Source organism: Euleptes europaea, chromosome 6 (genome assembly GCF_029931775.1).
Source record: "Euleptes europaea isolate rEulEur1 chromosome 6, rEulEur1.hap1, whole genome shotgun sequence".
In the NCBI taxonomy this organism is placed as follows: Eukaryota; Metazoa; Chordata; class Lepidosauria; order Squamata; family Sphaerodactylidae; genus Euleptes; species Euleptes europaea.
Genome location: NC_079317.1, coordinates 59,774,055 through 59,798,939, shown reverse-complemented (window position 1 = coordinate 59,798,939; position 24,885 = coordinate 59,774,055). Strand labels below are relative to the sequence as shown.

Here is a 24,885-nt window from a genome sequence, read left to right as displayed (position 1 = left end):
CCGATACGCAAGGCCAAATTTCTCATCTCTATCAAAACTCTACCAAGAGTGAATTCTAGCCTTTACATTCCACGTAGGAATTATATGGACAGAAAACATCTATTAAACTATCAGCGCAATCCTAAAGGGGGGGGGGACTGACCTCTACACCGGTGTATCTGGCAGATAAGCTGGCATAAGGGCCATTTATGCTGGCGTAGAGCCCTAGCTCAGCTGCACTGCTTTTGCACACCGGCGTATCTGTGGTGCAGCTAAGCTAGGGCTCTGCACTGGTGTAAAAGGGGGAGGTTCAGAGGGTGGAGACAAAGTTAGTTCTCTCCCTGTAGGCCCAGGAATGCCCCCCTTTTCAGGCACAAAGTTGTGATGTTAAAAATGGTGGTGTGGCCTGCAGGCTGCCATTTTAAGTCATTTTTAAATACCCCCTACAAATGCAGCTGCACCCAGATGGCTGAAAACTGCTTAGGATGCCAAGGGAGAAGTCTCCCCGGTTAAGGCCATGCTGTTTCCCCAGCAACTAATAGCCCCCCCATCCTTAAAAGGCCCCAGCTAGGATGCACACACACCTCAAAAGGAAAGAAGCATGGCACAGGATGATGTCTGAGAGCTACCTGCCATGCAGACAGAGCAGTGGCAGGAAAAGCACAGAGAGAGCACTTTGCACAACAGGGTAAGCCCTTTTGCACCAACACTCGGCCGGGAGAACAAAGTCCACACGTTCTGTGGCTGAGCTCTCTCAGTTAAGCTTCTCAGCCAGGACTTAATCAGAGTGGACACGCAGTGACCGGTAAGCCGGGGACTCCTCCCCCCGCTTTCCTTCTTGAGTTGCTTGGAGCAGTCCCAAACATGGCAGCTCTCACATCTGTGATGGCTGTCTATTTTACATGATAGAATAAGGGGAGAGATCTCCCAGTCTGGTCCATAAGAAGGAAATATCTGGGGCTGGCCCACTGCTCATTGTCTTGATTATTTGGGCTATTCATTAAGTCCAAATTATCAGTGAGGGGACCCCTGAGGTCTCTGAGGGAAGGGTCCTTTGATTGACTCTCACCAGAGATGGCTTTTGCATGATTAATGGAGCTGTCTTCACATTCCTTGCATGCCCTCAGCGTGACTCACTGTCATTTTAATAGCAGTTTGATCCAGACTCCATTTTTCATTGCTAGGCTCATGCTAAGATGTGCATGTGTACAGGGATCAAAGGGGGTGTGATGAGTCGGGACTGGGGCGGAAACAGCCATGGGGGGTATCTGGTCAAGTGCACAGCTAGGAGAAAGAAGAGGAAAAAGGAGGAAGAGGAGTTGTTTTTTATATGCCGACTTTCTCTGCCACTAAAGGGAGAATCAAACCGGCTTACAATCACCTTCCCTTCCCCTCCCCACAACAGACACCCTGTGAGTCAGGTGGAGCTGCGAGAGCTCTAAGAGAGCTGTGACTAACCCAAGGTCACCCAGCTGGCTTCATGTGTAGGAGTGGGGAAACAAATCCAGTCCACCAGATTAGCCTCCACCGCTCATGTGGAGGAGTGGGGAATCAAACCCGGTTCTCCAGATCAGACTCCACCGCTCCAAACCACTGCTCTTAACCACTACACCACACTGGCTAGGTCTCTCAGCTCTTGCAGTTGCCTAGCACCCCAAACGGACAGGGAGCGAGGGGGTGGGGGCACTGACTATAACCCCGCTATTCACAGTGCAGTGGGTGACTGAGGACTCCCTGGACCCATTCTCTTGCAGGAAAAGATCATGTCACCCATAGAGGGAATGCTGAGGAGGACCAATCATTGACAGGGGCTGCAGATAGATGGAGACTTGGATGTCATGAGTGTCAGGCCTGAGGGGGGCCTGCGGCACTAACGCCACAGACCTCCCACCTAAGGGCATGCTTGTATGTGTTGTTTGTTGCAGGTGGATATCCAACAGAGACAGTTCTGGCTCTGAATGCTGACCCTCAGTTTCACACAGAGGCTTCCCAATGAAAAAGCCTATCCTTGGAAACCATCCAGGTTATGCAAATGGCTAACCTTGGTCTGCCTTACTCCCTGACATTTTACAGCTGACATCATCAACAACCTCCACACCCTACCACCAGGGAGTTGAACAGTGAAGGCCAGGTCAGTCATCCTGCTGCCACTGGGCATCTTGGAGTCACCAGGGCCAGCGGTGGCAGGCAAGTCCATCCAGCAGGTGGACCCCATGTCATCAAATGGTAGAGGAGTTGGGGAAGTGGATACTAGGGAAGGTGGAGGAGGCAGGGGCAAGTCCCGTCCCCAGGAGCCAGGTGTTGTGGCCGCTGATGGCCCAGGCAAAACTGAGGTTGCCCCCCATTGCAGGGTCCCCAGGCTCAGCCCATCCCCCAACCCTGTCATCCAATGTGGGCAGCCATCAAGCATGAGTGGCTGGAGAGCCATCGAGAGTGGCTGGAGAGCCTTTGTGAGGGATCAGCAGTGGATGGAAGGGCTGCCAGCCTCCGTGACGGCAGCTGCTGGGCACCTGGAGGGGCTGCTTGCTGTCGTGCAGGACATGGGGGAGGGACACATGCACGTGGAGAGACCACTGGGGGACCTCTCAGAGGCACTCTGTGCCCTCACCCCACTGGCCACCCCACCAGCCCCTCCTCTGGCTCGAGCACAGGTGGCATGGGAATTGGCATGGGGGCATCCTCAACAGCATGGGAGTCCTGCTGCACAGCGAGGTCACCGGTAAGTGGAGGGCTTTCGATAAATGCGCACACTGGGCAGGACATCCCTCTCTTCGCCTTCAGGGCTTTGCACGCCCTTTGCTTCATGTGGGCACTGCAGTGGCTTGGAGTGGGGGTGGGGAATGGGTGCTCGTGCCCATGCCACACCTGTCTTTCCCCGTAGGCTTTGGACTGTTCTTGGTCCCTTTCAGTGGGCATGTAGGTTGTTCCATTGACAGGCAGGGGGGAAGGCTGACCAGAGGCAGTTTGGGAAAGCCCTGGAGGTTTGTTGATGGAGCCTGGGGAGGGGAAAGACTTCAGTGGGGCTGTGTTGCCACAGAGTTCACCCTCCAAAACAGCCATGGTCTCCCGGGAACTAACCTCTGCCATTAGGAAATGGGCTGCCATCCCGGGGGATCTCAAGTTCCCTCCAGGAGACTCCCACTACTGCCATGACCCTTTTGAGGGGGCAGAACACAGACTGACACCTCATCTGCCTAGCCCCGCTCCTTTCCTCCCCAGGGCTGAGTCTGATGCCCCATACCACATCTCTGCTTCCACAGCCTCCTCATTGGCTGCAAGTACCCTGTCCGACCAGACTCCGCTGCCACCCTCCACGCCCCAGTGGACTACTGAACAAAAAAAGCCCTCCCATTTTCCCTCTTGCCATCACATTTGTCTTCCTTTAGGGAGTGGTCCAGCTGCGCCGCAGTTGCGTCACAGCCCAGGCCTCAGGATTGCGCTGTATAGAACTGCCGCTGGGCAGTTTTGGATTCTGAAAGCAAGCTGTGGGCAACACCATAAAATGGCTGTCACAATGCCTAACAAACAACCCATCCATAATATTTAACTGTAAGCGCTGCCTAATATAGGACAATTACTTCAATAAAATGTTTTACAGAGGATTCCCCTCAACATATTCTTATTGTCATTTGTCCCATTAATTATCTGAGGCACAATAATCACAGATGCTCCATGTGAAATAACCAGCAAGTACAAGACCTGCAGAACATCAATATTAGCAAAGCAAAAGTCACCTCTCTTTCAGGAACACCTTAATTTACATTTGTTTCAAATTCAAAAGATGACAGCCAATTACCTAGCTTGAAGAGGCACTGAGAGTGAACTAGCATAGCCATTTACCATGTGACACCTTACCACAATAAATACACACTCAACCAGTAAAGCATGTGTAGTATGTTCACTTGCTGAAAAATTTATCACACCTTTGGACCCCCCCTTTCTGATCAAATGTGTCTGCACTTGTCTTCACAAATTGGCAGGATATTAAAGACTTACAGTTAGCTTATTACAGTGTGAATAGGACCATTTAGTTATCAGTTGGTAAATACAGATGGCCATTTACTATCTGTTTAAATATTCAACTCAACCTGAGCTATAATTTGTGTACATATTTAATAATCACATCCTTTATATAAATGTGACTTTGCAGCAAACCCTGAAGAGTCAACTTACACAGTTTGTCGAAAATATAACATATGCAATATTCTCTTTCACAACATCCATCAAGGTGTGAACGGTAGACTCTTCCAGTATAGCCTGTAGTCTGAAGTCATACAAGCAAATCACACCAGATTCAAGGGACAAGGTGATCTTACCTTGTGTTCACATTTCTGATCGATGGGTAATTTAATCCATTCACTATCATCCCCCATGATGCTTCAGCTTCGTTACAAAATCACAATAACTTCTGAGAAAGGAAAGCAGGCCAGATTAACAACTTCCTGGAATAATAAGAAAAGCAAAGAAAGAGTATTTAACCAATAATGAAATAGTCTCAAGGTGCAGCATAAAAATTAACCCTTACTTTTCACCCCCAAAAGTACTACATCAGCACAATTTAGATAGGGCTTGGCATATTCTGTATGCTTATTTTTGGCATACTGCAAGTGCAAATTCTATACTCAAGTTCACTCTCATTTTTATCCCACCTTTCCTCCAAAGCTCAGGGAAGCATATAGACTCTTCTCTCCCCTTAAATTATCCTCATGAACCTGTGATGAAACTAGCCCAAGGTCCCCCAGTAAACTTCACAGCTGAAACAGGGGATCTGAACCCAAGTCCCACTAGTCCAAGCCCAAGCCACTACTCACAGCACAGGCTGACATACATTGACTGAAATAACTGATTTCCTAACACTGAAAGATATGAATGAGACAGAAAGAATACTAAAAAAGAGGGGATGACAGTTTGGATGGGTATGGCTTGCAAGAACTGACTACCCCAGTGCACTGAATGTGCACCATAAGCATTGATGCCAGCAAGCAGGGTCGCTATGTTTAATAGCAAAGTAATGGATAGGGCTATACTTGTGCTGGGTGTATAGCCCCTGAGAAGACCCCTTTCTTAACTGACAGTGGCAAATCTATCTTGCAACTCAGAAGAAATGAGGTATTTGACTGTTACTATCACTAATGCAAATGAGAGCTGCCAGATGACAGTCTGGGGAGCAAAGTCAAAACCTTTTACCATGTTTCTCTATAGGTATTTAAGAACTGCCACCACAGACTGACATCTTAACATGCTTTACATCATAAATTCCCAAGTCTAATTCTACAAATTAAAAGCATCAGATAGTTAAGTGACCATACAAGAAAACCTGGCTCCCGGTATCACCATTCCTAACACCCACCTCCCATTTTCTGTGATAGCGTTTTCCCCCCTTTCCAAAAGAACAAAATGATATTGTGCTTTCTGAAAGTAATCAAATAAGAAATGTCTTAAATAAATGGCTTTTGTTGCCCCCAAAGTCCACTGTTTCCTGTCTCTTCAGAACAGCCTACTAGTTTTCAGTGCCCTTCCATAGGCTAGATTCTCATAACTCTGCATGGGGGGTTATTGGCCATTTATGAATGGGAAGTTTTGCCTTGGATTTGCCACTCAGATGCACATTTTCCCTATCCAGATTCTCAAAACTCTGCATGGGGGGTTATTGGCCATTTATGAATGGGAGGTTTTGCCTTGGATTTGCCTTTCAATAAAAAGTTGCTTGTATCATTGAAAGCTCTGCTATTGTGTTTCTCTTTTAAGGCAAAAGATGCTAACATATGAGTTTTTTCTAAACTAAAACCTCAGTATTCAGGTTAAATTGCCGCATTGGCACTCGGCGATAAATAAGTGGGTTTTGGTTTGCAGTTTGGGCACTCAGTCTCTAAAAGGTTCGCCATCACTGGGCTAGAACTTGCCCTGTCCTAATTAGGCGACTATTGCCTTCCAACTTCTCTATCACAAGGCAATACAGAGTGCACTGTTGGGTAATCAGAATCTCAAACGATTCCTGCCAGATTCTCTTCCTACTGCAGAGCACCAGGGTATATGCCAAACAGGGAATTTGTATTAAACTACCAGGAAGATAAATGTGTCCCGGGAGGGGCCCCCCAACCCCCTTCCCGGGCCGAGGAGTGGCCCCCACACTCACCCGACAGGTCCAGAGGGCGGCATCACCCAGGCTCCCTCTCCCCACAGCTGACCGCCAGACCGGAGAGAGGGGAGCCAGCCGGCCAGCAGCCCCCCCCAGGAGCAGCCGCCCGCCGCCCGAGCGGCCCACCCCAAGCCGCCGCCGGAGCCGCGAGCCGCTGCCGCGCCAGCCCCCAAGCCGCCGAGGGAGCCATGCCGCGCCAGGACGCCCGCGCAGGCGTCCCAGCAGGTGGAGCCGCCAGCCATCTCCGCCGTGGCGGGGCCGGGGCCAGCGAGGACCGTCAGCCGCCCGGGCAGGCGGCAGGAGGGGGGGGCCTGGGAGAGGCCGGGCGAGGGCCGCGGCAACAGCCGGCCTCCCCGCGGCTCAGCTGGCCGGCGGCCGCGCAAGGGCAGGGAGGGGGCGGAGCCGACAATTGGCTTCCCCTGACTGGGAGGGAGTTCCTCCCAGTCCTTATATAGGTTCCCAGGGGGAGGGTTAGGGGCGGAGCTGGGAGGGACTTCTCTGGCCTGGAGGGCATATAAGGCCAGAGAAGTCTGCCTGCCAGGGAGGAGCAAGCTGCCAGTGTTGCTATAAGGTGTGTCCTGTGGCAACCTGGCGACGACCGAGGGAGAGTCGAGCTCTGACTCCCCCTCGGATTGGTCTGAGGCGGAAGAGATTGTCTCAGCCTCAGCGTCCTCCAGGCCAGAGACCCTCGAGACGGCCATGCCCAAGGCGCAGCGCGACAAAATGTGGCTTGTGAAGCAAATTGACCCCTGATTTAACTTTGTATGGCTCTTTTCTATGTAAAAGTTTATAACGTAACAGACTGCCCCGTATGTTTTAATACTTTTAATAGTTTTATGTGTTCACAACTTCCAAATGCTAAACAAATATTAATACACATTGCCTTCTATCCTTACACTCTAACATGTACATTAGACTCTGTATGAGCAGCAACAGGATTGGATGGTCCCAGGATGCTGAGAGCCAGCATGGTATAGTGGTTAAGAGCAGTGGTGGATTATGATCTGGAGAACCGGGTTTGATTCCCCACTCTTCCACATGAGTGGCAGAGGCTAATCTGGTGAACTGGATTCCTTTCCCCATTCCTACACACGAGCCAGCTGGGTGACCTTGGGCCAGTCACATTCTCTCAAGCCTTACCTACCTCACAGGGTGTCTGTTGTGGGGAGAGGAAGGGAAGGTGGTTTGAGTCTTCCTTAAGTGGTAGAGAAAGTTGGCATATAAAAACCAACTCTTCTTCTTCTTGTCCAGTTGTGTAGGATACCTTTCAGCTTGTGCAGTCTAAAGATGTGGACAGGATTTTCGTAGGTATGAGACGCACGGACCCTTGCCCCTCCTGGCTGCTTAAATTTGCTGGGGGGGGGGGGAAGCTGGCAGGTTGGGCCCAGCAGATAGTAAACCCCTCCCTGAGAGACTGGGTGGCTGTTCCTGCCTTGAAGTGGGCAGTGGTGCATCCACTCTTGAAGAAATGTACTCAGGATCCAGAAGAGTTGAATAACTACCATCTAATTTCAAATGTACCATTCTTGAACAAGATGACCGAATGAGTGGTGGCTGGCCAACTGCAGAGATTCCTGAATGAAGCAGACCGTTTAGATCCATTCCACCTTGGTTTCAGGACTGCTTATGGGCCTGAAACAGCCTTGGTCACCCTGGTGGATGACATGTGTCCGGAATGGTCAGGGGAAGTGTGACCTGGTTAAATCTCCTGGACCTCTCGACAACTTCCATTACTGTCGATCGTGGTATCCTTCTGGGTCACTTTTTAGGACTGGGAGGCACTGTTTCGCAATGGTTTTGGTCCTACCTTGAAGCTAGGTTTCAGAGTGTGGTGCTGGGGAGCTGCTGCTCTGCCCCTTGGGGTTCCCCAAAGTTCTATCGTGTTCTCCATGCTTTTCAACATGTATGAAAAGCCTCTGGAACACGTCCAGAGATCTGGGCTGAGCTGCCACCAATATACAGATGACACTCAGCTCTATCTAGCGCTACTAGCAGATCCCAGGGAGGGTGTAGGTAGAAACCATGAACAGGTTGCTGGAGGAAATTTTGGAATGGATGCAGGTTAACAAGCGGAAACTTAATCCTGACAAAACATTGGTGTGACTAGTTGATTTGTTTTAAATGTGGTGATGGAGGAGTGTGTTATGGATACCGTGGACCGCCAAAAAAACAAATAAGTGGATTCTAGACCAAATCAAACCTGAACTCTCCCTAGAAGCTAAAATGACTCAACTGAGGCTATCGTACTTTGGTCACATTATGAGAAGATAACAGTCACTGGAGAAGACAATGCTAGGAAAAGTTGAAGGCATCAGGAAAAGAGGAAGACCCAACATGAGATGGACTGACTCTGTAAGGGAAGCTACAGACCTCAGCCTGCAAGATCTGAGCAAGGTGTTAATAGGACATTTTTGGAAGGCATTAATTTATAGGGTCACCACAGGTTGGAAGCAACCTGGCCCTTAACACATACACACATGTGGGAGGAGCGTCTGACTTGGGAAATGGGTTATCTGCTCTTTTGGATGGGGTTAACATCAGAACATAAGAAAGGCCCTGCTGGATCAGACCAAGGCCCATCCAGTCCAGCAGTCTGTTCACACAGTGGCCAACTGTTCACACAGTTGCACTCTCCCTAAAGGAGCAGGTTTGTAGCTTGGAGATGCTCCTGGACCCTGGACTTTCTCTAGCAAGTGAAGACTTTGTTTCATTTAGCATACACTCAACAACAGTTAATGGCCCTCCTTCCAGTGTTGTTTATTTTTTTTAATATATTTTATAATTGTAACTGTATTTTAAATTGCTTAATTTAATTTTTATGTTCACCGCCTTATGAACTCTGATCGGGTGGGAAAGTGGCCTAAAATGTTTTAAATAAATAACATACTATGTCAATACTGAACAAGTTTGCCACATTTTACTTTAAATTGTCACACTAGCCAAATACATAACACAAGGAAAGGGCTTATGCCATAAACATTATGTGATTTGCCATTCCTATTTTACAGATACCAAATGACACTTATTTTTTATCCTAATTATTTTGTTCAATATTTAGTAGCAACATTTTTTCAGTTCTGTTAAGGAACTTAATTAACTAGATTCCACTACTGCCTGACCCAAAGTTTGTGGTGATTTGAAACATAACATTCTATAAGAATTTAAGACTTATGCATTCATTCTCTACTATTGTAGCATACTAAAAAACTCCCTTCTCATCACAGCCGGTATTACATCAACTATTCCAGATCTAGTTGGTGAAATTTAAAAGGGAAAATTCTTATTCTGACACACAATAAATCCAATAAAAAAAAACCCACAAGAGAAACCAGGCCACTTATTAAGCTATTTAAGACACTTGAAATCCAGATGGCCTTCCTAACGACTCAGGGCCCTGGTCTAGGTCCCCCCATCAACAGATGCAAAATGGGTAGACACCCAAGCGAGAGCCTTCTCAGGCATGGCTCTATGAAACTCCCTTCCCAGGGAGAGTTATCTGTCCTGACATCATTGCCTTTCACCAGCAGGTGAAAAAATTTCTGTTTTGTTTGGCACTCCCTCACTGACCCTCCTTTGTTTATGTGTTTAATTGCACATGTGTGTCTAGTTATGACTGTTGAAAGCTGCTTTTAATGTTGTTGTTGTTTTGTTCACCATCTTGGGGGCCCTAGGTCCGTGATGGCGAACCTATGGCACGCGTGCCGCCTCAGGCACGTGTAGCCCTCTCTGCCGGCACGCACCCGGCCGCCTCCACTCACCCCCCCGGGAAGCAGCCTTCCTTTCCCTTCCCTTCCCGGGCTGGAGGCGAGGGGTGGAGGCGCGACTTTGCCTGGCCCCGCCCCACGGGCAGTCCGCAGCGACTCCGGATTGGCTCCTCACGCCCGAGGTCGGACTGGGAGGCGCTTCAGAATGGGGGCGGGGAACAGCGGGCGAGCCAGGAGCGGTCGCCCTCAGGGACCCCCGGGGTACGTGGCCTGCCCCCCTGACTCCTGCCCCGGACGGAGCCCCGGCCTCATCGACCTGTAGCAGTCCGGGGGCTGCAGGGACACAGCGCCTTGCAAGGGAGGCCGGGCCCGCCCGCCTGCTGCAAAAGGCCCCCGAAGGCCGGGCCGCCACCTGCGGCGCCTCCCCCACTCGGCCAAGAGGAACCGCCACCGCCCCGGTTCTGTCCAGCGCGCAGCCCAGCCGAGCGGCCTGCGAAGCGGCACCGGGGCGCGGGAGCGGCCCGTGCGGTGGGGGGGGGCGTGCTGAGGTGGCAGCCGGCGGGACATGCACCCAAGCAGCCGCGCACCACTTTGCCCTTGCAGCGCTGCCTTCTTCCTCCTCCTCCCAGAGGCTCCTGGCCCAGCCTGGGCTCCGTTGCAGCTGCCAGAGAAACGCAGCGCAGCACGGCCCTCTCTGAAGCCGCAGCGTGCAGGAACGCTGCTGCCCCTTTAAACCCCCACTCGCCATCGGCAAGAGGAGGGAGGGATGGAGGGAGGAAGATGCTTCCCCCAAGCCGGGAAGGCGAAGCGTCCCTGCACGCCGCGCGGCACAGCAGTTGAAACCTCTCTCGCCCGCCGTGGAGGGAGGGAGGGAGGGAGGGAGGGAGGGAGGGGGGAAGAAGAGGAAAAAGCCAGTCGCTCCCTCCCGGGGGCGGAGCATGCGTGTGGGAGCCGATCAGGTGGAGGACTTTTGTGGACTTGGGGGTGGGGGGGGGAGAGGTGGGAAGGCTGAAGCCGGTCGCAGGGAGCCAGCTGTGTGTGTGTGTGTGTGTGTGTGTGTGTGTGTGTGAAGGCTTTTCTCTCTTTTCTTCCTTTTTCTGTCACTCTCTCTCCTATTCTTTCTCTCCTCTCTCTCTCTCTCTCTCTCTCTTTCCCTGCTTCCTTTCTTCCTTCTTTCTGTCCTTCATTCTTTACTTCCTTCCTTCTTTCCTTGCTTCTTTCTGTCCTTCATTCCTTCCTTCCTTCTTTGTCCTTTCTTCCCTTCCTTCCTCCTTTCCTTCTTTCTGTCCTTCATTCCTTCCTTCCTTCTTTCCTTCCTTCTTTCCCTGCTTCCTTCCTTCTTTCCTTCTTTCTTTCCCTGCTTCCTTCCTTCATTCTTTCCTTCTTTCCTTGCTTCTTTCTTTCCTTCCTTCTTCCCTTTCTTTCCTTCTTTCTGTCCTTCCTTCCTTCTTTCCTTGCTTCTTTCTTTCCTTCCTTTCCTTCTTTCCCTGCTTCCTTCCTTCTTTCTGTCCTTCATTCTTTCTGTCCATCCTTCCTTCCTTCTTTCCTTTCTTTCCTTTTTTCCTTCCCTGCAGATCGACCGCAGGCTGCAAACTGCGCCCCCCCTGGCACCTCGGTTGCCTGGGCCCAACGCTGGCTGCCCTCCCACCTGGGAGGAGGGGGAATACCTGGGGGAGCAGAGGCACCCTCCAAGTCTTCTCTGCATAGCCTCCCCTAGGGTTGCCAATCTCCAGGTGGTGGCTGGAGATCTCCTGCTATTACAACTGATCTCCAGCCAATAGAGATCAGTTCCCCTGGAGAAAAATGGCCGCTTTGGCCATTGGGCTCTATGGCTGTGCAGTCTTCCTCCCCAAACCCCGCCCTCCTCAGGCTCCACCCCCAAAACCTTCCACCAGTGGTGAAGAGGACCTGGCAACCCTAGCTTCCCCCCACACACACACACCAGGAGATCTACGCCCGGTATGGCCCCCGAACGATGTTATAAATATGCAAATAGCCCTTGGCAGAAAAAAGGTTCCCCACCCCTGTTCTAAACTAAAACCTCAGTATTCAGGTTAAATTGCTGCATTGGCACTCGGCGATAAATAAGTGGGTTTTGGGTTGCAGTTTGGGCACTCGGTCTCTAAAAGGTTCGCCATCACTGCCCTAGGTTGTGTAGAAAGGCAGAATACAAATAAATATCCATGATTTTCCAGTGTGAACTACCCAAACTTTCTGCAATCTGTTTTATTGCCTCTGCCCCATTCAAGAATCTGTGCTTTCACAAAGCATGTAATTCCACTGCTCTGCTGCATCATTTCATTCTGTCACAATACACTCTCTGTCTAACAAATTCTAGGCATGGCTGAGATCCAGAGATCATACATCCAAGCTACTGTATAACAATCCAAAATGCTTCTGTGAATGGTAGAAAATATCACATTTATCTATGGTGTGTCTAATAAATAGATAGGAAATTATACCTGCAAATGACACTGATGTAGAACCATGGAGAACCATAAGAAAGTACTCCAATCAGCTATTTGCATTTGCTCCAGAAACTAGCTATCCTAGCCTATAGTGTTTTTGTCTCTAGAGCTATGCAGGACTCATTACAATCGCACACACTGCTATCCTAAGGAATCCATATGGACTTAGAAGGGCAAAACTTCAGAGAAGGAGCAGTGGCAGAGCATGTGCTTGGTATGCCAAAGGTCCCAGGTTCAATTCTCACCATTTCCAGCAAGGATAAGGTCAGGGTCCTCCAACATGATGCCCGTGGCCACCATGGTGCCTGCCAACATCTTTTCTGGCACCTCCAAGTGTTTTTAGGAAGTGGGTGGGGCCAGGTAGGGCTTTTGCCCAGCAAGACTTCTGATTGGCTGTGCAGATTCTTTTGAGTATTACTTTGCTGACAGCTGCCACCATAGCACACGGATCTATACTGTGTTACTGAAGATAAGCTGTGGCAATCATTTTGTGGCTGGCTCCGCCTCCTGCTGAAGCCATTCTGTTGCTGTACCCACCATGCTATGTCAGAACTCCAAAGATGCCCACAGACTCAGAAAGGTTGGGGATCCATGTCATAGGTGATGTGAAATACCTCAACCTAAGCTCCTGGACAAATGCTGTCAGTCTCAGTAGACAATGCTATGTTTGATAAACCAATGGTCTGGTTTAGTATAAAGCAGCTTCATGTGTTCAACTTAGGCCTGCACTGTCTACAAACTTTAAAAGGGGCATTTTAATATTCAGAAACCATCTTTTCCCCCACATCTCCTTGGTCTCAGTTCTAGCAAGGCCTACCTCAATAAAGGGAAGAGGCAATAATACCTATGACTTACTTGATAACCTTACCCAACTACCTATGAATCCCTGTACAGTTGCATTATAAATGTGCCAATTTGAACAAAATGTTTAACTGACCAGTCAGGTAAAGAGAGCCAATAAAAAGATCACATGCAAATGTACTCGTTATGCTTCTTTATGCAACTTTGCAATGACAAAGTACTTTCCTGTGGTTTTTTTTTTTAGTTCTGATAACTCTACAAAATGCTGGGTGTGATTTCTAAAGTCTTAGAATCCAGATTACAGAATGTTTGTAAATTCATATATTTACCACTATGCAGGCTACTTTTTTTGTAGTCGTTCAAAGAAAGAACTAGTAGCTGCCGACCACAAGGGGGGAGTAGGAATATAGAAAGCAGTAATTCAGAAGACACTAACATTTCCAAATTAAACTCAGAGAAATTAGACAATTCATTACTTAGGTAGTGACTCTCAACTGAGATTGGAGCCGGAACACACAGGATGAATCCAAGGGTATGTCCGAGAGAGGGCCAGGTCAGCAGTGAAAATGCCTCTACTCGTTACACTGTTTACCTCAATAGGGATATAGAGGGGACAATGTCCTAAACTTTCCAAAGAGAGGAATTTTTAAACACTCATACCACCTCCCTGTATATCCATCTTCTGCAGCCACTTTATAACAGCATTAAAAAAAATTGGGAAGATAGCTACCTAGTATTTAGGCAATGCAATTACTTTATGTACATAATTAGTTGTTTCAGGTCAATAGTCCCTTTTTGCCATCAAGTCACAGCTGATTTATGGCAACCCTACAGGATTTTCAAGGTAAGAGACATTCAGAGGTGGTTTGCCATTGCCTGCCTTCGTGTCACAACCCTGGTATTCCCCTGGAGGTCTTCCATCCAAATACTAGCCAGGGTCAGCTGAGTATTAACTCTGAAAATTAAATGGGGCATGCCCCCATGATTAAAGAGTATCAGCACTTACAGCTCTCGTATATCCTACACATTATTCCCATTACAAAGGAAATAAAACAATGCACATTTGCAATGATACAACGTATCACTTTTATCTTTTTCAAATGCCAAAGGAAGGGCTAGAATATTTATGTGCTGTAGACTCGTTACCAAAAATGTGATTTCTCCATATTATGGTAGACCACCAAAAAGGAATAGAGACCCTCTCAGATGTGGGGTTTAAATCAAGGGGGTTTAAGCAAGCACACTGTAACACAATCTATTGCAGGGAACCTAAAAGTCAGCCTCAAATATCACCAGCCAAACTTGAGGAAAGGAGAAAAATTGTTCTTGAAAGATCCAAAATAGCATGTGTGAATGGCTCCTGGCAAAATGACAGCAAGAATACAGATAGGTCATTCTTTCGGGAACAGCATATAGGCTCTCTCCACAATTTGGGAGTGAGTCTTTTCCACATACAAGATAATTTGAAGCCCTTTACTGGGTTGTACACACATTAATTCTTAATTGTTATTACAAGCATCCTAATTTCTGGCTTTGCAATAACAGTCTACTTCCACTGCCAATTACTACAGAAGGAATTACAATCTAAATTCCTTGATATTAATTATCTAAATAGCACATAATCTTTGCAGACAACAATGTGAATTATATTGAAACACCTCTGAACGTCTCTTGCCTTGAAAACCCCACGGGGCTGCTACAGGGTCAGCTGCTACTTAATGGCAAAAAAAAGTTTAGTGTATTTCAGCGCCCATGGTCTACCAGCAATAGAAGGTTTGCCATTGCTTGCCTCTGCATAGCAACCCTGGAATGCCTTGGTGGTAAACTAGAAGAGGAACAATTCAAAGAAAGGACCAATTGTAGCTCTCTCAATGCCATTTGTTAGAAATCCATGAATGGTGCTGTTGGATTTTAAAAAGTCTTTTAAATGCAAAACAATTTGCTTCATCAGTTTTTAAGTTTACAAAAGCTATCTTCAGACTGCTACCTGAAGTAATTAAGCTTGTTACACTGGCCAATCAGCTACATACATGGTTAAAAACATAGCAGAAAACGTTTTATAAACTTTCTAGGGTAAGCAAGGACAATAAGAAAGTAGGGTACCTACAATGCTCCAAAGCTTGGTGAATCAACCAGCTAAAACACTTCATATGTGAAAGGCTCACAATGCTAAACAGATCGTTGGCATTAAAAGAGATGACCTACATTTTATTTGCAGGCTACTGTAATTTAACACAGTACATGAATGTACATTTCAAAACAAGAGTGAGACCGTTCTCTCACAGTGCTAAGCTGAAAAACTAGTAATCTCTACTAAAGTCTATACCTTAGCTCCAGATTTCACATAACAGATACCCTTTGATATGAAATATTGAAGGGATTTTATTTGGCAGTACTTCAGCATTCCAACAACAAACAGCAACAAGCTTTTTCAAAGAAGGGGTTGGGGAGCTCCTCTGCACTGCCAAGATCCCCCCCCCCCGTCCAAGATTCTCTATGCTTTCAGGGGCATGGGCATCCTAATTTCCACCACCACTTTTCCCCCCTTTAAGCAGCTCTCAACTTTTCATACCTTCTGGAGCATATTAAGTCATGATCAGATTGTTTTTGATCAGGGTGAATAAAAAGCAATATTTTTTTAAAATTAAAATCGGATTTTTAAAATTTAAATAGGATTTTTTTAAATAAAATGCTTTTTGAGAAAAGAAATCTAAAGATAATTTTCTATTTAGGATACATTACAGTCCAAAGGTTATTCGTCATGCAATAAAGATTAGTTTTTAATTATGATTTAAATCAAATCTGCCCTGTTTTTGATATTTTTCTTTCATTTTCTTAATTCAGTAACTCATTTTTCTGTATATCTGGGGAGCAGTCAAGTATGTAAGAACTACCTTGTATGTGGGTGGCCTGGTTTTGTCATTGTTCATGATTGGTATAAGTCGCCCACTTTATTGTTAAACACTAGTAATTAAAGCACACACAAAACCCAATTTTTACATATTAAAAAAAATTACAACATCTCGCATGACAAGCATTTTATGAAAACTGGTTATTTATACAGCACAAAAAGTATACAAGGTACCTTACAGAATTTCATAAGCAAAAACTGACAGGGCTCTGCTTCCAAGGATTATAAAAAGGGTCTGTTCATGTCACAACATCCTATCTCCAACCCATGGTTTGCAAACCTACTTCAGAACATGGCTTGGAGGCAACTCCTCATTAGTGCTAGCCAAAGTTTTGCTCAATTTAGACTTCAATACAAAGTATGGAAAGGGTGGAGACCAACAGTGGCTCAACCGACCTGCTGCACATTCCTGATCTCTGAGCCACGCTTCTGTGACATCTGAATGTAGACAACAAGAAAGACAACAGAGGGAGGAAGAGAGGGGAAAAACAATGGTAGCAAAAGATATATAAAAGCATATGGATCTACACATGCTAAGCTGGTGGGGAACTGGTATTTGTATCATTGTCTATGTGATCACAGCAGTCTGCAGTGCCCAGCTTCTCCAGCGGTCATCAGAGCTTGGATGCTAAACAGGGTCGGCCATGGTCAGCAGTTGGATGGGAAAGCACCAAGGAAGTCTAGGGTTGCTATGTGGAGGAATGCAATGGCAAATCACCTCTGCTCATCTCTTGCCTGGAATGCCTCATGATGGGGTCACGTTGTAGAGTAGTGACCACAGAGAAGAACAAGTTACTACAGATAGCCTGTTCTGATGCAAACAATGAAAACTCTGCTTAATATATCAGTCAGCACGGATTTTTAATAAGGAATCCCTAGCAATCCAAATTGCAAGCTGAAACAGCCAAGATGAACCCCATCAACACAGTTTGAAAAAAAAAACCTAATCAATTCTCATTTTATTTTCATAACCATTCTGCAGCATGTTAGGCTAAGAACTAATGACTGATTCTGGGCCACCCAGCAAGTTTTCTGGCTGAACATGGATTTGAACTTGGGGTTTATACAAATATCATGCACCCAGCCTTTCTCAGTGGTATAAATCCATCTCCTACCACAAGGCACAATTCAAGGCTTGAACTGAACCTACAGCACAAACAAGCCACCTGAAACAGATGCTTCTATGCTCCCAGGGCAGCTTAACCAAAGAGACATCATAATCTCCTACAACTATACTGCCATTAGTTTACAGTTGTAAAGTGGAATGCTAAGCATATTTACTCAAAACTGCCTAGCTATCATCCTGTACTCACATATTTAACTGGTAAGCTCAATGGAATCATGTACCACTAATTCTCAAGTAAAAGGATCAATGTGTGTTTTTCAAAATATCCACAATACAGCAGGTAGCCAGGATAATTAACCACATGCTTAATGTTTACCTTCTGAAATCAGTGGGAATTAAGCACTTGAATTTTCTAGATTTGGAATAGTTTACAATGCAGCATTTGCACAAAATAGACCAGGTACTCAAGTTTAAATACTTAGGAATAGTCTTACAAGCCTCTGGTTCTAGAAAAGCTCACAGCGATTACGCAGCAGAGAAAGGGTAAAAATCTGCCTTAAACGTCATTAATTTTTTAGGAATGAAGGGAGGGCATTATTTTCCAGCCGCTCTTAAGCTTTACCAAGCGAAAACACTGGCACAACTGACATATGGGACTTTACTTGGGCCACCTTCATCTACTTTTGTCCCACTGGAGCGGGTTGAGTCTAAATTCTTGAGAGCAGCCCTCCATTTACGTCATTGCATATCAAATGCTACTGCTAGACTAGAGACAGGACTGGTGAGGGTGGAGGCAAGGGTCTGTACTGCTTCCATTATCCTTTGGCTCAAATTAAATCTTACTCCTCAAGGACTGCTACCCCTGCTTCTACAGGATAAGTTCCAGTCAACATGGCTAAAGATAAATGGCCTGCCTGGGCCTTTCTCCACCTACCCTGTTAGCCATGGGCGTAGATCAAGCATTAAGTTTCTTGAAGCAAAGGGTGGAAGACATTGAACGCCAGACAAACCTTGGAAAATCCCCATTTTTCCTATTACCTGATAAATCTAAATACTTGGTTTCACCTGCAGCTTATTTTTATCATCTTGAGTCTATTAATTATAGGAAGGCCTTTACCCTTGCCAGATGCCAGGCCCTACCATTGGCTGTTTTTGAAGGGAAATATAAAAAGATCCCTAGATCAGAGAGGTTATGTCCGTGTGGAACAGGGGACATTGAAACCATCGAACATGCACTGATATGTTGCCCATTCTACCACGAAGTCAGATAAAAGCTTATTTCCCCACTACTTGGTAAATTCCCTGATGAGTCAGTTGAGCTTTTGGCAAAGAAGCGCCTATTAGGAGAAGACGCTCAGCTTACGCTCCAAACTGCCAAGTTCTGCGCTGTCACAATTAAAATACGCAGAGGTTTAGTAGAGAATGACTGTTAGAATATTTTACAATTTTAATGTGATAATTTTAACCAGGGGTTACTTTTATTGACCTTACACCTCTATATGCACGTGCAGTCTGTGATTCTGCGGTGCAAAACTATTGTGCCTGGAAATTTTGATGTGTTGGCACGTGATTGGTCAGTCGACCATATTAATAAACTTGACTTGACAGCATTTGCAGTATCCTAAGAAAATGGTAGTAATTTGGGCATTCTAAGTCCTCTTAGTGTTCACCGGTAAAGCCCTTTTAGAAGTTGTTCATAAATTTGTAACCAAATAACAGGATCAAGAATGTAAAATAACACTTAAGCCATTTCAAGCTATTTTAGGAAATGCCACCAAGCCACAGGGAAGAACATGCAGAGAGGCATCCCTTTTCCCATTTCAGAAGCAAACCATTGTTGACATAACAATACCAATCAAAATCACTCTACTCTGACACAAGTCCACTTGCCTCTATTAATTTATGCAGCAACAAAATAAAGCCGGGAGATGGCCCTGATTATTTACATTACTTTTTAATCACATCTTCTAATCAAAACCTTACAAAAGCTGTACAACTTGATTAAACTTGCAACAAGCCACTCAGGCCTAATCTATATAGTCTGGTATCAAAGCATTAGAAAAAGTCCAAGGTGTGCACAGTGAATGGAAGTTTCTTCTCGATGAGGTTCCCCACTTAGCCTCTGAAATGTATGAAACACTGCTGGGTCCTGAATCTTGTTCTTATGTACTAGCTCTTTCCATAACATTTATTTCAATTTTTGAATGGGGATCACACCCTGGAAGGAGGAGAAAGGGATATGTACTCTCCCCCCACCCCCGTTATAAAACTCCGCAAACCACCATCAACGTTATTTTGTCTTGTCAAAGGAAAACCTACTGTTAGACTTACTGAGATAATAGTGTAATTGCTCACATTCACAAAGTATAGCATCACAAAAGAAAACCTCCATTCCGGTATTCAAAGGCTAGATGTCGAGAATCGCTCTGGGTCACAGCTTAACTCGAGGCAACCCTACACCCACCTCCTCCTACCCAAGTGTCCGCCAGGCCAACAAGGCAAGGGACTGTGGAAAGGACCTTCCTTCCCTTTAACCAAGACCACCCCGGCGCACCTCGACCTGCCACGTGATCCTCGCCCGCTGCCTGATCGGGGACGCCCGTCCACCCACCACCCCCTTCCCCTGCGACAGGGCTTCCGATCGTTTCCCGCCCTGCTCTCCGCGGGGAACCGCTTCGCCAGCCCCTGCCGCCGCGGACAGCCATGATAAAACCACCCTCCGGGAAGGAGCGCCAGCGGAACCACCAGCCGCTGCCAGGGAAGGGTTGGCGGCTGGACCCAGCCAGCCAGAGCCAAGCAGCAGGCCGCTCCCCCGGCATTGTTTATGCCAGTCGGCCGCCCAGTGAGCTGGCCCCACTCGGAGGGGCTTTAAGCCTCGCCAGCGCCCACGCCCGTCCCAGGCGCCGGACAACGACGCCTTACCCGGGCCCAGCTAGGCCGGACTCGCCCTTCCTCCGCGGCAGCGGCCCGGCTCAGCTGCAGCAGCGGGCGGGCGGGCCACGGCATCTCCGGCCGGCAGGGAAGGAGGCGCCTCCTCCGAGGGCGGGGCGCGGCGCGTTGCAGCCGGCGACGCCAACCTCCGCCTCCCGCAGCACCTGAGAGCGAGCGCGCCCTCCCCGGGGCCACGTGACAAACAAAGAGAGGGACCCCTGCCCTCCACGCCACGCGCGCGCGCGCTCCGCCCCCTCACGCCCCCGTCAGAGGCGAAGGGGCTCTCGCTGGGGGGCCTGCCGCTCTCTCCGCGAGGGAGGGAGGGCGCCTTCGCCTGCTGAGGCTCGGAAGGGCCGGCGGGCGGGGTGAGCGGGCAAAAGGGACAAAGCGCTGCTGACCAGCGTCCGCCGCCAGATCCCATAGCCGGCTTCGCTGGTGAGCCGGCTGCCGATACAACGCGCCCTGACGCCTATACACACCACATCGTCAGTCCAAGACACCCTAGGTCAACTTGGACAAAATTGTATCCCTACATAGATTCCTACCTATAGAAACAGTCTGTGCTGGGGAGATAAAAACCACTGCCCGCGCCTACTTTCCATAAACGTCCCGGTAAAATATTGCTCAGGATTGATCGGCACCTGATTATTCTCTCAAGCTAGACAAACTAACTGCGCAACATGCTCACTGACATGGCCTCTGAAATCTCCTTTAGGTCACAGTAAATGAGCCTAGCTTCCTCTGAATGAGTTGCCAAGCAGCTGGAAATGCAACACCTTGCCTCAGATTTACTCCTGCATTCCAGATATTCCTATAACTAGACTGAGATCTGTATAAAAACTGCTTAGGGACACACAATCCAAGGAAGAGACATCTATAAAGCTTGATTTCCATACCCTGTTAAAATTCCTTAACCTCAGGGGAAAAAAGTTAAGGTTAATGCTTATTGTACTGAAAAGCATCCCAGCCACACTAGCCAAGTGAAACTGATGCTACTGCAATAATTTCAGTTATGAAGAAAGGATAAATACTGCATCATCCAGGGAGTGTGTGGACTATTCCATGACCTTAGTAGTAAAAGACTAGCAGGTCACTGACAACTGAACTCCACCCTTTGTCCATGTGGTACCATACAGTACCCATGCAAGAACCTCAGCTGAAATTTTTGCTACATAAATCCAAAGGGAAAAGTAGGGATAGTATATTAATATGACTACCATTAGAACTTTTCATACTTCTGAAATTGTGTAATCATAATTTACTTTTTTAAACAAAAAACAGTGTTTCAGAATGTAAGGTAAACATCATGCATGCTATAATGCTGTTTTTATGCCAATAAAGGTTTATGTATGTAAGGTAAACATCAATATCAAGAAATGTCTTTGCATTACTGAATATAGCAAGGACGTGATTCTAATTGGTTTCCTCTCTGTTTACTACGAGCCAGCATAGTGAAGTGGTTAAGATCAGCGGACTCTAATCTGGAGAACCGGGTTCAATTCCCCGTTCCAGTTGCCAAATGTCAGCTGCAAATTGACAGCACTTTCCACCATTAGTATTACAAAGAATCCTGTTGAAAGACACTGAAGTACCATAATCACAGGGTGTTGTCCTCCAAATTCACAATTTTTATTAAACCATGTTTATACTAACAAAATCCAGCATCAAAAAACCAGAGGAAGCAGAATACATTTGACGTATGTGAGAGAGAACAGAACAAGCAACTATTTGATTAAAAGGATGAAGCCTAAACAACAGTATATATTTTGACCCAATTTCAGTCTGACGCAAAAAAAAAAAGGGGGGGGGGGAGCAAGAAATCCAGGACATAGTCAGCAAGTTTTTTGCATCATACAGTATCAAAGCTTCTTTTCTATATTTCCAAGCTGTCTTTGAAGTGTATCTCGATTCAGATGAAACATTTTTTTCAGACAGTAATTGGTAGCCTACTTGCAAGCAGTAGATGCCTCAGAGTATCTATATCCAGAGACTTGAAGCAAATGACTGAAGTCCAGATCCAAAATATTAAGTATGTTCATAGTTGATTATTGCTAAATGATGGGCAAGAAACTCAGCAGATATATCATGAACCCAGCTGATATATTGTGAAGCTAAAAAAGGATGCCCCACAGAAACATACAGTAGTGATATCTGATTAAAATACTAAAAAAAATGTACTGTATTCTACAGAGTGTTAAGGATCAAGAGTGTTGTGAATTAATGGACCTATTATGTTCTATGGGCTTTCCAAGTTTTGTAATAAGCCACATACAGTGCAATCCTATGCAGTCTAAATCTACTGATTTCAAGTATCTCAACACTTGGACACCCAGAACTTTTCCTTGAAACAAAGTGCCTTAATGAAAGCAGATTTCAGATCACAGAAGTGTAACATTTTCATAGGTGGTCCTCTACTTCAAGAGACAACTTTACTTATTTAAAATACTAATTACGTACCTATTCTCAAACTAGTCAAGAGTGCTTGGGAAGCATTCATTTTGTTTATTTTAAAATTTCCCCCCACCTTCCTAACATATGTATCTTCAAAAAAGGACTGAAAATATTATTAGCTGTCATTCTTGTTGAAAGCTAAAAATATATTCAGCTTCAAGGTGCTGGTATCAAATAACTAAGCATCTGGACAACCAGATATCTAGGACATTTCTATCCCTTCTTGAAACATAGCAGCTTCCTATGTGTAAAAAGACTGCGACAGGAGTCCTACATTCCTTTCTCAAGAGAGAAAGCAAAGTGAACATCTTTCAGGCTGGCAGCTGGGAGGAGTATCAAACACCCGAGAAGATAGAGATAGAATTCAGCAAGACCTGAACACACTGGAAAAGTGGATGAATGTGAACAAGATGCAATTCAACAAGAATTAAGTGCAGAGTTCTAAATCTGGGTTACAAAAATGAGAAGCATGCATACTGGATGGGGTAGCTTCTGGGTAGCAGTGTGTATGAACAAGACATTGGGGTACGGGTGGACTAAGCTAAATATGAGCAGTCAGTATGATGCAGTGGCAAAAAAGCTAATGCAGTCTTGGGGTGTATCAACAGAGGCGTAACATCCAAATTGCAAGATGTCATAGTTCCACTGTAAACTGCATTAGTCAGGCTGCACCTGAGTTCAGGAGGCCTCACTTCAAAAAGGATGAGGACCGAATGGAGCAGGTGTAGAGGAGAGTGACAAGGATGATCAGGGGCCTGGAGACCAAGCCCTACGAGGAAAGGTTGAGGAACCTGGGAATGTTCAGTCTGGAAAAGAGGAGGTTGGGGGGGGGGCAGGATTGTTCTCTTTAAGTATTTGAAAGGCTGTCAGAGGAGGGCAGGGAGCTGTTCCTGTCTGCAGCAGAGGACAGGACTCACAATATTGGGGATAAATTACAGGTGGAAAGGTACCAGATGGATTTTAGGGCTTTTTTTTACAGTAGGAGTACTTCAGCACTGAAATAAGCTACCTAGGTGAGCTCTCCCTCACTGGCAGTCTTCAAGCAGCAGCTGGACAAACACTTGTCAGGGATGCTCTAGGCCCGTGTTGGCGAACCTATGGCATGTGTGCCAAGTCCGGCACGCCGAGCCCTCTGTGGGCACGCGCGGGGGCAGCAGGGCCTTTGAAGGGACTGCGGAGCCGTTCAACCCCTCCCCTTCCCTGGACTCCCCGCGCCCCCCCTTGCCGAGCTGGGAGGAAACCTCAGTATTCAGGTTAAATTGCCATGTTGGCACTTTGCGATAAATAAGTGGGTTTTGGGTTGCTGTTTGGGCACTCGGTCTCTAAAAGGTTCGCCATCACTGCTCTAGGCTGATCCTGCATTGAACTGGGGGTTGGACTAGATGGCCCCTTCCAACTCGGATTCATTTGGTTTTAGAACGATTATTTCAAAAACGGAGCGTCGTCTACCATTTACATCTTATGGGAGGAGCACCACCTAAACGGAAGCACCTCAAGACACGCGTTGTACTGCGTTTCTAATCCGAGCGGATCCTAAATGTCTACTGATCTACAGATATTAATGCAAGACCATGACTGTGCAGTCCGTCATGTAGACATTACGAACACCCAGACAATTCATTATCTTCAGCAGATCCTTCGTAGCGGTCACCCTGGGGGGAGGGCTCCTAAGAAACGGGGCCCGCCGACCACTAGGAATAAAAATCCCTCCCCCGGCGTCGCTAGGGCACCACCGAACTCATCACTGCAGCAGCCCCCGAGCCCCCTTGGCAGGGAGAGGGGGAAGGCTGCCCGGCATTAAAAGCAACTGGGCTTGCATGTCAAGACAGCGGAGAGCAGCTCGCCAGCTAACAGAGGAGGAGGAATCGGCGTGAAGGAATGAAGGGGACTCGACCCGCTCACAGGAGCGATCTTTTCTCAGGCTCCGCCTCCCACCAGGACCCCCCAACCCCCAACCCCTTCACACGCCGGCCAAGGCGCTCCCGGACGTCCACTCACCTAGGCCGAGTCCGGCCAAGCGGTAAACCCTGGGCCGCTCCTCGGCCAGGTTTGAAATCACCGACGCAGGCCGCACCTCTCAATATCTGCAGTCCTCATTGGCCTTCGCTAAGCCCGCCTCCGGTCGGGATCGGGTACGTTATTGGACCGTTTGAATCCGGCGCATGGCTGTATTCCGATAGGGGGCGGGGGGGCGGCTGTCATAGGCAGTCCGGCCTCCAGCAATTGTTCTTGGGGCGCCTGCTCGCCGGAAGGCGGCGGAAGCTCCGAGCCGGGGCTTTGGCCGGCGCGTGCTGTTCGCCTTTCCCGGAAGTTTTCCCGCCGAGGGCCTTATATTTACGGAGCGGAGCCGTGGAGACCGAACTGTGCAGTTGGACTGAGGAGAGAGGCTGGGCGGGTTTCCATGGCTAACCTGGAAGGCGGAGAGAGTCTGGAGG

At 47.3% G+C, this 24,885-nt stretch overlaps 1 protein-coding gene across 1 annotated transcript in view; it reads right to left on the bottom strand.

The window, feature by feature from the left end:
* Nucleotides 1-24,524, bottom strand: part of CKAP5 (cytoskeleton associated protein 5) — an 83,496-nt gene extending 58,972 nt beyond the window's left edge. The window contains exons 1-2 of the mRNA XM_056851215.1: nt 24,449-24,524; nt 4,296-4,387 (exon numbers count right to left, since the gene is read on the bottom strand). Of these exons, the coding sequence (XP_056707193.1) occupies nt 4,296-4,352 (57 nt within the window). The 5' untranslated portion in view covers nt 4,353-4,387; nt 24,449-24,524. The remainder of the gene's footprint in view (nt 1-4,295; nt 4,388-24,448) is intronic.
* Between the last annotated feature and the right edge of the window lie 361 nt (nt 24,525-24,885).